Here is a 13,842-nt window from a genome sequence, read left to right on the forward strand (position 1 = left end):
CACCTTGTCAGCCCAAGGTTTCTATGAATAGCAATAAATACACACACATGTATATCTATTGATTTTAAGGCCTCATGTATTATATTTGGCTGTTTTCTCATGTATAAACTATTCACCTAGAGCAGAGGTTCTCACCCCCTTTCATAGGGGCTGTAGATCAGATATTTACAATCAGATTAATAATAGTAGTGAAATTACAGTACATCAAAAATAATTTTATGTTTGGGGGGTCACATGAAGAACATATTAAACATTAAGAACTATATTAAAAGGTCACAGCTGTAGGAAGGTTGAGAACCACTGGCCTAGAGGAACAGCCAACACTTGCTTTTCTTATTCTAAGGATATTTTAAAGTAAAACCAGACAACTGTCAACTATATACAACACAACACACATGCGCTTCAATATGTGTGTGTGTGTGTGTGTGTGTGTGTGTGCGCGCGCACGTGTGTGTCTTCATGGATAATAACTTTTCAAAAGTCTGACTGCAGTACAGAGATCATATTCAGTATTAATTTCTTAGTATCATCTAATATTTATGCCATGTTCAATTGTTTAAAAATCCTTTTATAGTTGGTTTGTTCAAATTTTTATCCAAATACTGCGTTGTTAAAATTTAGGTCTCGGGGTTGGGGATTTAGCTCAGTGGTAGAGCGCTTGCCTAGCAAGCGCAAGGCCCTGGGTTCGGTCCTCAGCTCAAAAAAAAAAAAAAAAATTTAAGTCTCAAGTACTAGGCTCCCTTCCACATCTCTATTTCAGTTTCCTTTTGATGATGCAGAAGATGGAGGCCAGGCCATGCTCAGCAGGTCCTGCAGCACTAGAATCCATAGCTCCTTTTCCTTTTGACTTTCTTCCTTTTAAGGTCACTTTTGGCAAATAAATTGGGCCACTTGTCTTATGAAATTCCTATACTTTAATACCTTGTGTCCTGGCTGATTTAACCCACCTAGTATCTTTTAACATCTTCCTCTGTCATCATCATCATCATAATCTTCTTCTTCTTCTTCTTCTTCTTCTTCTTCTTCTTCTTCTTCTTCTTCTTTTTCTTCTGATTATATAATTATTATTATTGCTGATTTAGAAATAGACATTTAGGTTCAAGTTCAAAACACAAACTGTGCCCAGAAGATTTCATAGTCAGTGGCATGTTAAAAAAGAAACGAACACTTCAGCATCTCACTTTTATTGGCATTGAGAAGATCTGTGGGTTCAGACTACGTCAGCCTCAGCCACTTCTCCCAGCTTACTCAGCAAACCGTCCATCAGCTGTTTTAACAAATGTAGGTGATTGGTACCTAGAAACTGTTATTTCAGCCAGGCATGAGAAAATTATTCTTAAGTTCTTATTTATCTAGGTTTATGTATTAAGTGTTGGTTCACGTGTTTGTATGAACACAATGGCTTGCCCGATGCCTGTGGGAGGCCAGGAAGAGAATGTTGGATCCTTGGGAACTTGAGTCACAGACAGTTGTGAGCTTCCATGTGAGACCCAAACCCAGGTCCTCTGCAAAAAACACTAAGTTCTCTTATCCACTGAGCCAGTCCCTTGTTATTTGCAGACATCTGGTCTACTAACCTACCATCCATTTTGGATTGTATACATTTTACATAGTACACATTTCAAATGCCTTCATAGTATTTTTTGAGTTTGTAAATGGCGGGACTCGGCCTCCTGTGGTACCTTTATTGTTTGAACATCCATCTGTGGGGTGCTAAGATACAGGTAGTTCCAGTGGGCATTTTGAACCACTCATATCCAGCACACTACTCTGAATACAGCAAGCACATAATGAGTGTGCCAATTGCTTCGACTAAAAGGGTATTCGGATTTAGAATCACTCCCAAAGGCAAACAAAATTAGCTGGATTCAAAGAAGAAACCCACACATGTCTGTGTGATGCCACAGATTTATTATAGCACAGAGAACAAGTTCAAATTCTCACAACTTCCACAGTCACTAAAAAGTAAACAGAAATAAGAGATAGCCAAGGGATACAATCTCATAATCTCCCAAACTATGAAACAATGTAGCATACTCAAATTATAATTCTCATTAAGTATGAAGACACAAAGTCCTGATACCCCATAGGTAATTAAAATTTTGTATTTATAACATATATATTGGGCCTCAAGGACTCACAGAACTTTTATAATAAGTGATACTTAATAGCTGGGTGTTTTGCTTATTAGGCAAGAAAATTTAAAGGCAGTAAAGTCCTGAAAAGTAGGTAAACCCCATTAGAAACTCCGCTTGACCGAACACTGCCCACACAAATCCTACAACCAGCTCCACGGACACTGACGTGGGGGACACTGACTGTCAACCTTGATCTATTTCCATATAACATCCCACCTCCCTGCCTTCATTCATATAGTTAAGAATGTGGTATGTCACAGTGCTGCTCTCAGTCCATACGTATGTCAAACATTTTAAATCTTTGGAGGAGGGGCAGAGAGGGTGTGAAGCACAGGAGAGGAAATAAATCAAAGTCTCTCGTCTTATTCTCTCTTTTAGCTTCCTTTGGGTCATTGCCCTGCTTGAGTCTTTGGGAATTGCTTGTGTATGTGACAGTGTCTACCCTCCCGTCCCATCTTAACCCAGGCTGGACACACAGAGTCAAAGTAGGAAAACACGAATCCCTGAGACCTTCGAAGTATGATAGAAGCTTCCTATTATCCTCTGCTTCTCATGTAAGCCAGTGGAATCACTAAAGGCCACTCAATGGCAAATAACTTTATAAACCGAGTGAATGTGGAGACAGAGTAATGGATCAGGAGAGAGGAGGCAAAACTCAAGAATTTACAGTCAACGAGGACTTGGGCTTAGTTGTAAAATGGACAACACTGAGTGGTACACATGACCAAGGCCACCCGTACTGATTCTGAAGACAGTTCTTCAAAGAGGAAAAGGAAATAACATTGACAGTTTCACAAGCATCCAAGTATTACTAAGTTGTTCTGGTTCACCCACAAGAAGAGGGAAATGCTAGAAAGTAGCATTTTTAAAAGGAGGGGGGAATGCCACATGAATTTCAGCCCTTCACAATATGGCTTATAGGTCTGAAGAAATGGTAGTCCTGGATAATTCATGATTCTGGAAAAGAGCTCTTCATGCAGGGTATCCACAACACTAAATATATATAATGTACAATCATAATGTAATGTCTTTATCTCTCGAGACCTAACAGCCCTTGTTTATGTAACCAAATCTTGCCTCTCATACTGTGCACCACCCAATTCCAGTTGCTTCATTAGCCACTTTGTATAGTAGATATTCAAAAAAATAATATATGATTCAAAAGCATCTGAACACTTAATATCTAACCAATACATACTTTGGCAAAACAATCCCTTAAACCATGACATATCAGAGAGTGGCATTATATTACAACAGATTATACCTTTCCCCACTGAATTCCACAGCATCCTTTTTTTTTTTTATTTTGACACGTCCCCTTTTTCAGACATGCACAAAATTAATTGAAGAATCATCATTAGCAAAGCATTCATTAACCTGTTGAGACAAATCATCTTGTTTGCTGCATAAAGTTTCCTTCACCTTAGGGTCAAAGGCATCAGTGAAGATCCCAAAGCATCACCACTTCTAACTGCTTGTACACATGTGCGGAGGAAGTCTTGTGGGCAGATCTTGTGGCAACGACCCAGAAGACCATCCAAACTTACAATTTAAAATGAGAGCTTACCAAAAATCCACTTAGGCCTCACCTGTGTTAGCACTTTAGAACTGAGCCTTAGAATGAATGTAATATCTTCTGAGTATAAGGAATGAGTGACAGACAGAACCCAGCATCGGGAGTTTCCACACCAGGCAGGAGGAATCTATTGTACTCTGTGGATCTCTGTCCATGTTCAAAATAGCTAGTATTTTTCATCATTTCTGGAGTTCCTAGAAGAGTACTATATCACTTCATATCCTCCTGTCCCTGTTAGCAAGATGAATTAAGACCTCTGATTGGTTTGAAAGGCAACAGGGAACTTCCTGGCTGTTCCAGGCTCTTCCAGTGAGAAGACTTATCTGGGAGCTTTGGACTCTCAGAGATCAGAAACCCAAATAGCTTATGATAAAAATACAAGCTCTTGGTTTTGAAAAATATACAAAATGCACTGCATAGGCAAGTATGTCTTGATTGTCAAGGAAGGCAAGATAGCAGTCTCCATTGTAAATCCAGGCTGTGTTTGTGGTTTAGTGGTGCTTGCTTTTGCAATTCCCGTTTTCTATAGTTTTGGGCAACCTCTGACCCTTGGTGTAAGCACGGTACCAAAAGTGGAGAAAGAGTAGCAGGAAGATGCATCCATAGCTCATGATGATGTACAGGAAAACTGGGTACTGGTAATTGCAGTCTTCCATGAAGAAGATCTGTCCTATGTGGACAGTGACAAGAACAAACTGGACCTGAGACATGGGAGAATTAAAAAAAAGATAATTAGCTATAAAAAAAGACCAACATGGGTTCATGAGCTTTTCAGCCATACCTAAGTTACTACTAGGCAGGGCAGAGTATCTTTTTGATATGTTCTCTCTAGGAGTGGCAATAGGCTAATAGTGTCAAATTTAGATGGGGGTTTGGAACAAATATTCGGTACTGACATGCATAACACCAGCAGATCTTACTTAAACGTTACCTGGAATGCACTATGTGGCAACATGCATCCTTCTTGGGCATCTAACAAAGTAGCTATTTGTTTGATTGGTTGTTTTGTTTGTTTGTTTGTTTGTTTGTTTGTTTGTTTTTCTCAGGGGGGAGCATCTCAAGGACTGTAGTGTAGGTTGATGTCATTATACAGGTGAAGGCAGACAAGATAAAATGAGACCTGTCATTGGACGAGAAGGAAGGGAGGCGGGAACAGAGGTTTTAGAAGGAGAGGGAGAAGCCAGAGTAAGGGGTAGGCAGCTGAGAGAACATGGTGGCAAATGTTAAGATTCTCCTCCGCGCATTGTTACAGGTTGTTATGATTATTAAGGGATGGATGTGTATGGGATTTTGTGTTGTCTGGATGGGCAAAAGTATATCTTAGCAATTGGATCAGAAGATATTGTGTGATGTGTTCTTTTGTGTGGTGACTTAATTGAGTTCAAGAGAGTGGATGGTGGCAGGATGCACCGGGCCACCATGGAATTGGGATGTGTATGCCTGGTGTGGTGGAAATCGGCCAAGAGAGCTGTGAGTGAGGGTGGGGCAGCCTGACAGGGTGCCAAGTTGAAAATGGCACTTGGACAGCAGGTCAGAAAGTACTTGGGAGCAGTGTGGAACCGCTGAGATAAATTAGTGCTAGTTCCAATGGCTGGCTAGAGCTGGAACTAGGGAGGGAGCATGACCGCCAGGGTAGGGTGTGGGAACTGTTCTGCCTGTTTTATATTTTTAGTGCAACACTGTAGTCCTTGGTTCTGAAGTATGCTGGGGATCACTGCACTGTGACCTCATTTTCCAGGGCAGTCTTGATTTCCAACATTCTGTTCTCAGAATCGTAGTATTTTAAGTTTTAGAACACACTACCATCCAAATTAGAGCCTTTCTAGTTTTGATGGAGCCAAAGCATGTCCTTAGAACTGCTGGGTCCTTCATCATCATAAATCCAAACCTTCCCGGGAAGGAGTTGAGCATGGTGCAGCACACCTATTACCTAAGCTTCCTGAAAGGCTGAGGTGGGAAATCACTTAAGCTCATGATTTGAGATCAGCTGGGCAGCTCGGTGAGATTTCACCTCTAAGAAAAGGAAAAGACCGGGGAAGGAGACCCAGCTGTCCAAGAGGGCACAAGGAAAGGGAAGACATTACATTGGTTGGTTTCCGGAGCATGTTCAAAGTCTCTGTGGGCTGCAAGAGTCTGCATGCTCATAATAAAGGGGACTTTCTATGTTAGCATTTAGATTTTCTTGGGTATCTATCTTTGATGCTTGTTTTGTAGAGAGGTGATATACGTGAGCCACTGAATGCCTGTGCAGGCTGAGGTGTTCTATCCTTCCTCTGTGTGGGTCTCAAGGATCAAACTCAAGTCATCAAGTTTGGTGGGAAACACTCTTACCCACTGAGCCATCCTGCTGCCCCTCCCACTTCATACCTGTTTATACCTGATCTAAAGTCAGTTATGTCCTGGGGAATTTTTAGAAAAATCTTTATAAGGAAATAACCTCTATGAGCTAATTAAGCCTGGTTGAATCTTTACATTATTTCTTGTAATATAACTACTGTTGAGGTCAATCTTCACTACAATGTCCTAATAAACGCCCACGGCTGCCCGGTCCAGCAGCTATACCAACTCCCTTCATTTTGCAGGAGAATAATGAAACCTTGGGAAGGTGAGTCCTCTGCACACACGAGTGAGGAAAGTGGCAAACAGATGTCTAGCCTTTGTCTTTATGTACACATCTTTCCACTTTATTGAAATTCTTTTGTTTTCTGAAACAAAGTGCTATGTAGTATTGGCTGGCTTCATTCTTGTTATGTAGCCAAACGTGACCTTGAACTCCTGATCCTCCTGCCTTTGCTTCCCAAGGGCTGGCTCTGCTGATGTGCACAAGTATACCTGGCTTGCTTCACTTAAAAAGTGTCACAACATTTGTTAGATGAAAATAAATTAATACAATAAGATTATGTATGCAGTAAGGCAAAGCTGGTAAAAGATATACATGCATATAAACACATAAGGGGAAACATTGAATGAAAACAAAAAGAATAACTATTACCCCAGAGATATGGGGCTTTTATTTATTGATTTATTTTCCATTTATATGGTATCAGAACTAAGAAAACTCTCCTAAACTAAGCCACACCTCAGCCCAGTTTATTTTCCTTCCTCGGGTGTTTTAATTTCTCGGCAACAAACCATATTACTGCACGATGAGAAATATACTTGAAAGGGAAACAGCAGTGGAGGATAAAAGCCATGACTTCATAGTATTCCAAAGTAAGAAGAAAACAAACATATGAATTAAAGTATTCATTTCACGGTTTCCTCTCGGTTGGTCATTGGGACTGTTGCCAATTGTAGATACAACAGCTAACTGGCAGGAGCTCCTCTGATCTTCCCTGAAGGTCCTTAGAGGCCAAGGCACCAGTCTTTCACCTGGGAGGGCTGCTTATAGGGCTACATCCAGTGTTACTTGGTAAGCCCCCAGCAGCCTAGCTATGTCTTGGTCCCACTTCCTCCTTGATGTCATTGGCAACCAATTTACAATGCACTTCAACCCAGAAAGTATGAAGATCGTAGAATTATTCCAATAGAGGGTAATGAAACAAAACAGGTCACTTTTCATTCGGTAAGAAAATTACATGCCGTATATTTTTAGAACCGATTCCTAGGAGGTATTATTTGGCCTAAACACACTCCTTCGAGCACCAAGGACTTAGGGACAATATCCACTCTATATAGCCCTCCTGTCTTATGCTACTTCATACCTGTAATCCCCTCAGTACTCTTTATTTAGGAGGAGAAAGACAAACTGACCAAAGTTAGGACTAACCAGGTAAGCGCACAGAAACGCCCTCCCTTCTGAATGTGGAATTTCTAATTTGTACTTTAGTATTATTCTTATTTATGGTCGTATAACCTTGACATCATGTTGATAACAAACCTTTTTTTTTCTTTTTTTTTCTTTTTTTTTTTTTTTTTGGTAAATGTGTCTCAGATCACTGTAAGGATGAAGATGCTGGCTTAATCATTTGAGACTCTGAGCTACCAAATCTATTGTATTTTTAGCAGACACAGCTCCAGATAAAGCTCAAACATCAAACAAAGCGTCCCTTCCAGAGGACAGGCATTCTATTGTGTCATAGACTGTTCTGGGCTCTTCTGGACTTCTGACAGAAAAACAAACAAGCACGTGATTGTGATCACAGTTCTGCTGCATATTTAAAGAAAATCAGTTACTCACGAGCTGCAAAGAGGTCAGATGCTTTTTCCACCATAAATACTTCTGGTAGGCTGGTCCCATTGCACACAGTCCATAGTAGAAATACATGACCACGTGCACAGCTGTGTTTAAAAGGGCGTGGAATGTCCCCAAACCACCTGAGAGAAAAGAAGTCATTGTCACACCACCCCTCGTCTCTTAGAACCACACGTGTTTGTCCTAAGATTTTAGTATCATCCCTTCTCTCATTTTAGTAGGAACAAGAAAAACACATAAGAAACATCAATACTGTGAAACAGCTCTCAAACTAGGAGTTCAGTAAAACGTTTAGCAAAAGGCAAGACAGAAATCTTGCAAAGTAAATTAGCATGTCATTCTTTGTTATGCTTTTGCTTTAAAGTGCAAATGTGACTTGAGTTTGAGCAAACTAGATCAATCTCTTAAATATGCTACCTGGCTTACTAACAATAAACGTCCATTTTTAGTCAAGGTTAATGTTTATAAGGTGAACAAATTACATCAATCTTAAATGTATAAATTAAGATGTTTCATAGCGATTTCAATAACCACCACCAAAATCAAGATAGCGAATACTGAACACTACCAAGGCCTCCTTGTACTGCCTCAAAAATATATCCCTCCAAGGTGACCTCTAGCCAAGTTCTATCAACAGCTCTTAATTTTGCCTGTGAATACATTTCACAGAGATGGGACCACAGGGCAGGGACGCTAATTCCTCCTTCTTTTTCATACAACACAATGTCACGTATACACTAATAAATTTGTCCTTTCCCTAATGTTCAGCATTATGCCATATAAATGCATCAATATCTATCCATTCTCCTGTTGAAAGACAGCTGGGCTGCTTCCAAGGTGTGCTCTCAGGAGTAAAGCGATAATCACTGTGTGGAATCAAATTTCTCTTCCACACTCTCAGCCCTGTGCTTTAGATATTTTTAATGCTGCAAACATTCTGTCAGGGAAAGCACTGGAAGTCATTAGGAAGCTATGCTAAGTCTGCTATAATCAATTACTGTGATTTCAAAATAAGTAGTTATTGAATATTAAGCCATCTTTTTATCATCTGACTTCCATTTGATTATGTTTACTCTTTTAATTTCGCCATCTTTAATTAGGAGGAGAAGCACAAGACTCCAGGATGTAAAAAAAAAAAAAAAGGTCATTTCAGCTGCCTTCAGCTGCAACAGTTCTTGGTGGAAGGGTTTCTGTCCTGAGATGTTCAACCTAAAGAGATCTGCATTACGAAAGGTAGGATTGACTTGGCATTTAAGTTTTGCTACAAAAAACAAAACAAAACAAACCCCACCAAAACTCGAACACTTTGACTCCAGAAGTAACCCAAAACAGGTGCAAAGCAGAATGAATTACTTCACGTAAATTCATTTGTGGGGTGGGGAGGTGTGTGTGTCTGCATGTATGTGGAGGTGTGTATGTGCGTGCATGTATGTGCGTGCATGTATGTGGATGTCAGAGGACAACTGTCGGCTGTTGTTTCTCTCCTTCAACCACTCGGTTTCTGGGAATCAAACTTGGGTCATCAGGCTTGGCCTTGAAGGCAGGCGACTTTGCCAACTGAGCCATTATTTAAAAATAACTATTCACAATTGTGGTAATTCCAAATGTTTCTAGATATTGTGATTGCTAAAGTATTCCCATCAAAGAACACACTTTAAATAATTAGGCCCTGCTCAGCCAAAGCCTCGTACGATCCTTTGCTTCAGACTTTAATCAAATTGCAGTTAATTCTTTAATTATTACAAATTTCAGAAGCAACACCATCAATGAAGCTTTTATTTTTTGTACTTGAATTATCTTCCCACCACCTCATCCTCCCACCGCCCCCAAAGAAATCTGAACAAATTATAAGGTGGGGGACATCCTTTTTTAGGGTAGCTAAAAAATTGAGAAGCTGTCTATTCCTATAATAGCTCAAGAATCAGGCTGATTCCTGGAACGGTAAAGGATGACTCTGCATGTTCTCTTGTGCCCAGTGAGAACATAGACAGGACATACAGCTCAGCTTTGACAAGGGCCTGTATCAGAGACTTGTTCACTAAAACGCCATTTTCTCATCATTGAAATAAGCGGTTCGCAACCCCATGGGGGCGACCAACCCTTATTCAGGGGTTGCCCAAGACCATCCTGCATATCAGACATTTACATTACGACTCATAGTCATGGTCACGGTTGCAAAATTGGTTACTCAGTAGCAACAGAAATAATTTTATGAATTATTTATGAAAACAATTCCACCACCACACGAGAGAACTGTATAAGGTCACAACATCAGGAAGAGTGAGAACCACCGCTCTCAATGGACTAACAGGATCCTTCCCGTGTGGGGATTAGCATGGCTAAGAGTTAAAGAGTTGCTGAGCAAAAGAAGCTGCCGAATGAAATTAACTTGCTTATTTTCTCTACCCATTGCTTTTTGACGTATTCAGGTAGTGAGTTTGTTTGTAAAACAACCATGCTTCAATCAATAATGCCTTCTGCTTGACTCTTCGGAAGGCCTTTCGAATGAAGTATTGCTTTCCTTTTAAGAATGAGCCTGAGAAGAAAGACTCTCGGGATGAGTTACAATTACTTTTCTCAAAGATTACCTTTTGACATATCTTTTTGGTTTGAAGCAAAAAGGGAAGAATCACCTGGGTAATTATGTTAATTCTCTACATTTCTCAAAGGGGGTATTTACATAACTAGTAGAAAAACCTAACATGAAAACAGTCTTCTCTTATTCAAAGGAAAAGCTCTGCTGCTATTACCCCAGAAGGAGTCACAGGAGGCAACAGGAAACCAGGCACTCAATAGAGATCATCTGGGTTCTAGCATGTGCAAAGACTGGCTTAAACAGTCATGCCTGTTCTAGGAACTTAGCCCTTGCCAAACCACACTTCTGGAAATAAATCCTGTTGCTGGGCTTGCCGCTGAAAAGACAGTGCAAGAGGTGTAGGCGTGTTGAATAGAATTCTACACCAAGACAGAGCAGGCCTGCCAGCTCACAGGACACACCAGAGACACAAAGCATTCTTTTCTTACCCTGACCATTCTCTTTTTTTAAAAAAAAGGAAATAGAAACTAAAGCGAGGGTGAAAAAACACTATGATAAAATGTTGGATATCCGTAGACGTGGGGCATTTCTAACCTGAGGTAGATTCTTCTTTGAGTCTGCATTTCTTAAAATGATTACTTGTTTTGAAAGGGAAGCCAGAGCATCAGTGGGTTCAAACAAAGGGAAGGAAAACCACTCTATCCCATTCTTTGAATAAAATGTATGTTTCCAATAGTGGAATTACTATCTACTTAATACAGGAAGACGAGGGAGCACCGAGAAGAGTAAAGAAGCCAAGGTAAACAGGTTGGTTTCAGTATCTTCAAGTCATCTGTGTATGTTTCGGAGCACCGCCTTCTGATCTGTTCTGCCAAAGAACAGCGTGGAAGGGAAGTTTCAAAACTCCCGGGTGATAGCCAGGTCTACGACCACCTGTGGCTATTGGAAGCTCCTTACAGAAAACGGTCAATCGTATGTAAGCATATCACCCGTGTACATACCCCCAAATATTTTATACCATGAAACCATGTGCATGTATTGGAAGCAGTTCTGTCTTGTGTTGCTTAAGGGATAATCACAGGGAGAATCTTGGTACATGACTTAGTACAGGGGCAGCTTTTCCTCCTTGGTTCTGATCTGATATGGTTTGTGGACTCCATGGATACAGAGCCCACAGATATGGAAACACAACTATATTCTGGTGCTATAGAAGTAACAGATGTAAACTAAAGGGTTTGAGAACACCTTTCCCAGCATCATGAGTAGCTGTCTGGTAACTGGCAGTCACAGTGCTTAGTGGGGAAGACTGTACTGGAGCTTCTCGGTAGCAATTTCTTTTCATGCCTTTGAACACACAGAAATCATAGCCAACCCACTGGCATGTGTTGAAACATTTTCCAGTCCTTCATCCATATAAGTAAGACATTAGCACATCTCACTTAGGAGACCTAAGCAGCCCCGGTGTGCATTGGAGAGAAAATGAACAATAAGGAACTCAGTTAAAACAATAAAGGTTAAATACTGTGGCTATCCGTGACTTCCTGACATTAAGAAAGTAGAATATTCTTGCAACAAAGTTTGCTAACCTAGAAATACATGCCCAAAGGCTTTGCTTACTTCCAACTTTATGAATGAATAAAATTACTGCCTACCTTTTCTAATTCTGGGCATTCAAAAAGAGAAAACCAAACGAAACAAAAACTTGTGGCCAAGGTTTCGATTAAAACTATCTCTGTCCTTAAAAAACAAAACAAAACGAAACAAAAAAACCAGTAACAAAATGTCATCTCCTTTGGTAGATTCCTGGGAAGTTGAGTAATTGTGATCTAACTCATCTTTAAAGTTGCTGTGGCGGTCATGTGATCTTGGATCTTGGGTGTAGTTTACTCTCAAATGCTCACCCGTGTGCTAAAATCTTTGCCTCCAGCACGACTGGACTGATATGGGTAGTGGTCCCCTTAAGAGGTGGAGCCTAATGGGTGATGATTAAGTGGGGACTTTCCTATGGGTCTCTTATGTCTTGCTTTTCCTCCCTGTTTTCTTTCTCTGTTCCTTTGTTTTCTCCCCTCCTTTCTTTGCCCCTTCCCCTCCCTGTTTCTGCTAAGACGCCACATTACACTGCTAGACCTGCCCAGAGGCCAAGCAGATCTCGAACTTTAACCTCCAAAACCATAAGTTAAGTTATGCAGAAGTCTCTTCTTCACTAAGCAACCAGCCTCTAGTAGTCTGTAGGTGACACAGACGGACTGAAGCAGGGTGTGTCAGGTATTGGGAATGTGAAGGTGGACAAACAGACCTGGAGATAACATTCTGATTTTCTGTAAACGAACTAGGAATATCATTTAAGTGGATATTTATGAGCCCAAGGCTTTAGATACTGTGTTTGTGTATTACCTATTTAATTGAAAACATGCAATAGAACTCTCTATAGAGAAACAATAAGCCCTGAACGAAACTAAAGAATATGTAGAGAAGCTCTGGTTCAAAAGTCTTCATGTCAGAAAAGCTGGAGTGGGGAGTGTAATTAAGAGCCCAATGCTTGTATTTCTCGTGATAATTTCAAAGTCAGGAGTTTAACCAAAGTGGCTCTTTGATTTGAAAAAATTCTCATAAATTACATCGGAGAACAGAATCTGTGTGTGTAGCCCGTGGAAATGTCATCATTTATAGATCACACGACCCCGGCTCTTCCTTTCCTACCTGCAGCAAATTTGACTCCAAACCACCAGGTCCATGGCATGATCGTGTGATGGAAGACATGGAGGAAAGTCACTTGGCTATTTTTCTTGCGCAGAACAAAAAATATCTGAAAGGGTTTAAAGAAAATCAAATTCGTAAAAACCATGCAAGAATGTTGCAAAAGTAGCAGCAAAATGCAAACAATTTCACAATTTGCTCCCAGCGGCTGCTGTAAGGAGTGCTGAGAGGAGCTGGTACTCCAGGGTAGCTCAAAGACCAATCAGCACGCCTGGATCCCGATAAGTATGATGTGTAATCATGAGAGAACCAATAAGAAGGCGAGAAGAAGTTTTATGCAAGTTAAAAAATAATCAAACATATATAATGAAAACTTTGGTCAGAATTTCTCGAAAGAAACGCTATTGATTAAAAAAAAGTAATAATATTTTTAAAAAACTCATTAAGTTTTGAATTATGTGGCAGCCAGAAGTTCGTAATTCTTAGGACTGAAATTATTCCATTCTACATTGCTCTTCAACACACCCTCCCAATTTGAATAAGGGATTAGGCAAACTAAAAGCAGACTTGGGGGAAAAAAAAAAAAGAATGTATTACCAAAGAAAAACAAATGGTGGAACTCCGGAAGAGTTAATCTGAAAAATATTGCGGACAAGAAAACAAAGCTGCATCAGAAAAAAAAATGAGAAGGGCAGCGAAT

General features: G+C 40.3%; 1 protein-coding gene across 2 annotated transcripts in view; it reads right to left on the reverse strand.

Moving 5' to 3' along the window:
- Positions 1 to 2,515: 2,515 nt before the first annotated feature.
- Elovl7 (ELOVL fatty acid elongase 7) overlaps positions 2,516 to 13,842 on the reverse strand; it is a 68,541-nt gene continuing 57,214 nt past the window's right edge. For both annotated transcript variants that reach the window (XM_032898914.1, XM_032898915.1), the window contains 3 exons: positions 13,146 to 13,251; positions 7,895 to 8,031; positions 2,516 to 4,415 (listed from right to left, as the gene is read on the reverse strand). In XM_032898914.1, coding sequence (XP_032754805.1) covers positions 4,206 to 4,415; positions 7,895 to 8,031; positions 13,146 to 13,251 — 453 coding nt within the window. In that variant the 3' untranslated portion in view covers positions 2,516 to 4,205. The remainder of the gene's footprint in view (positions 4,416 to 7,894; positions 8,032 to 13,145; positions 13,252 to 13,842) is intronic.

This window comes from Rattus rattus, chromosome 3, assembly GCF_011064425.1.
Source record: "Rattus rattus isolate New Zealand chromosome 3, Rrattus_CSIRO_v1, whole genome shotgun sequence".
Classification (NCBI taxonomy): Eukaryota; Metazoa; Chordata; class Mammalia; order Rodentia; family Muridae; genus Rattus; species Rattus rattus.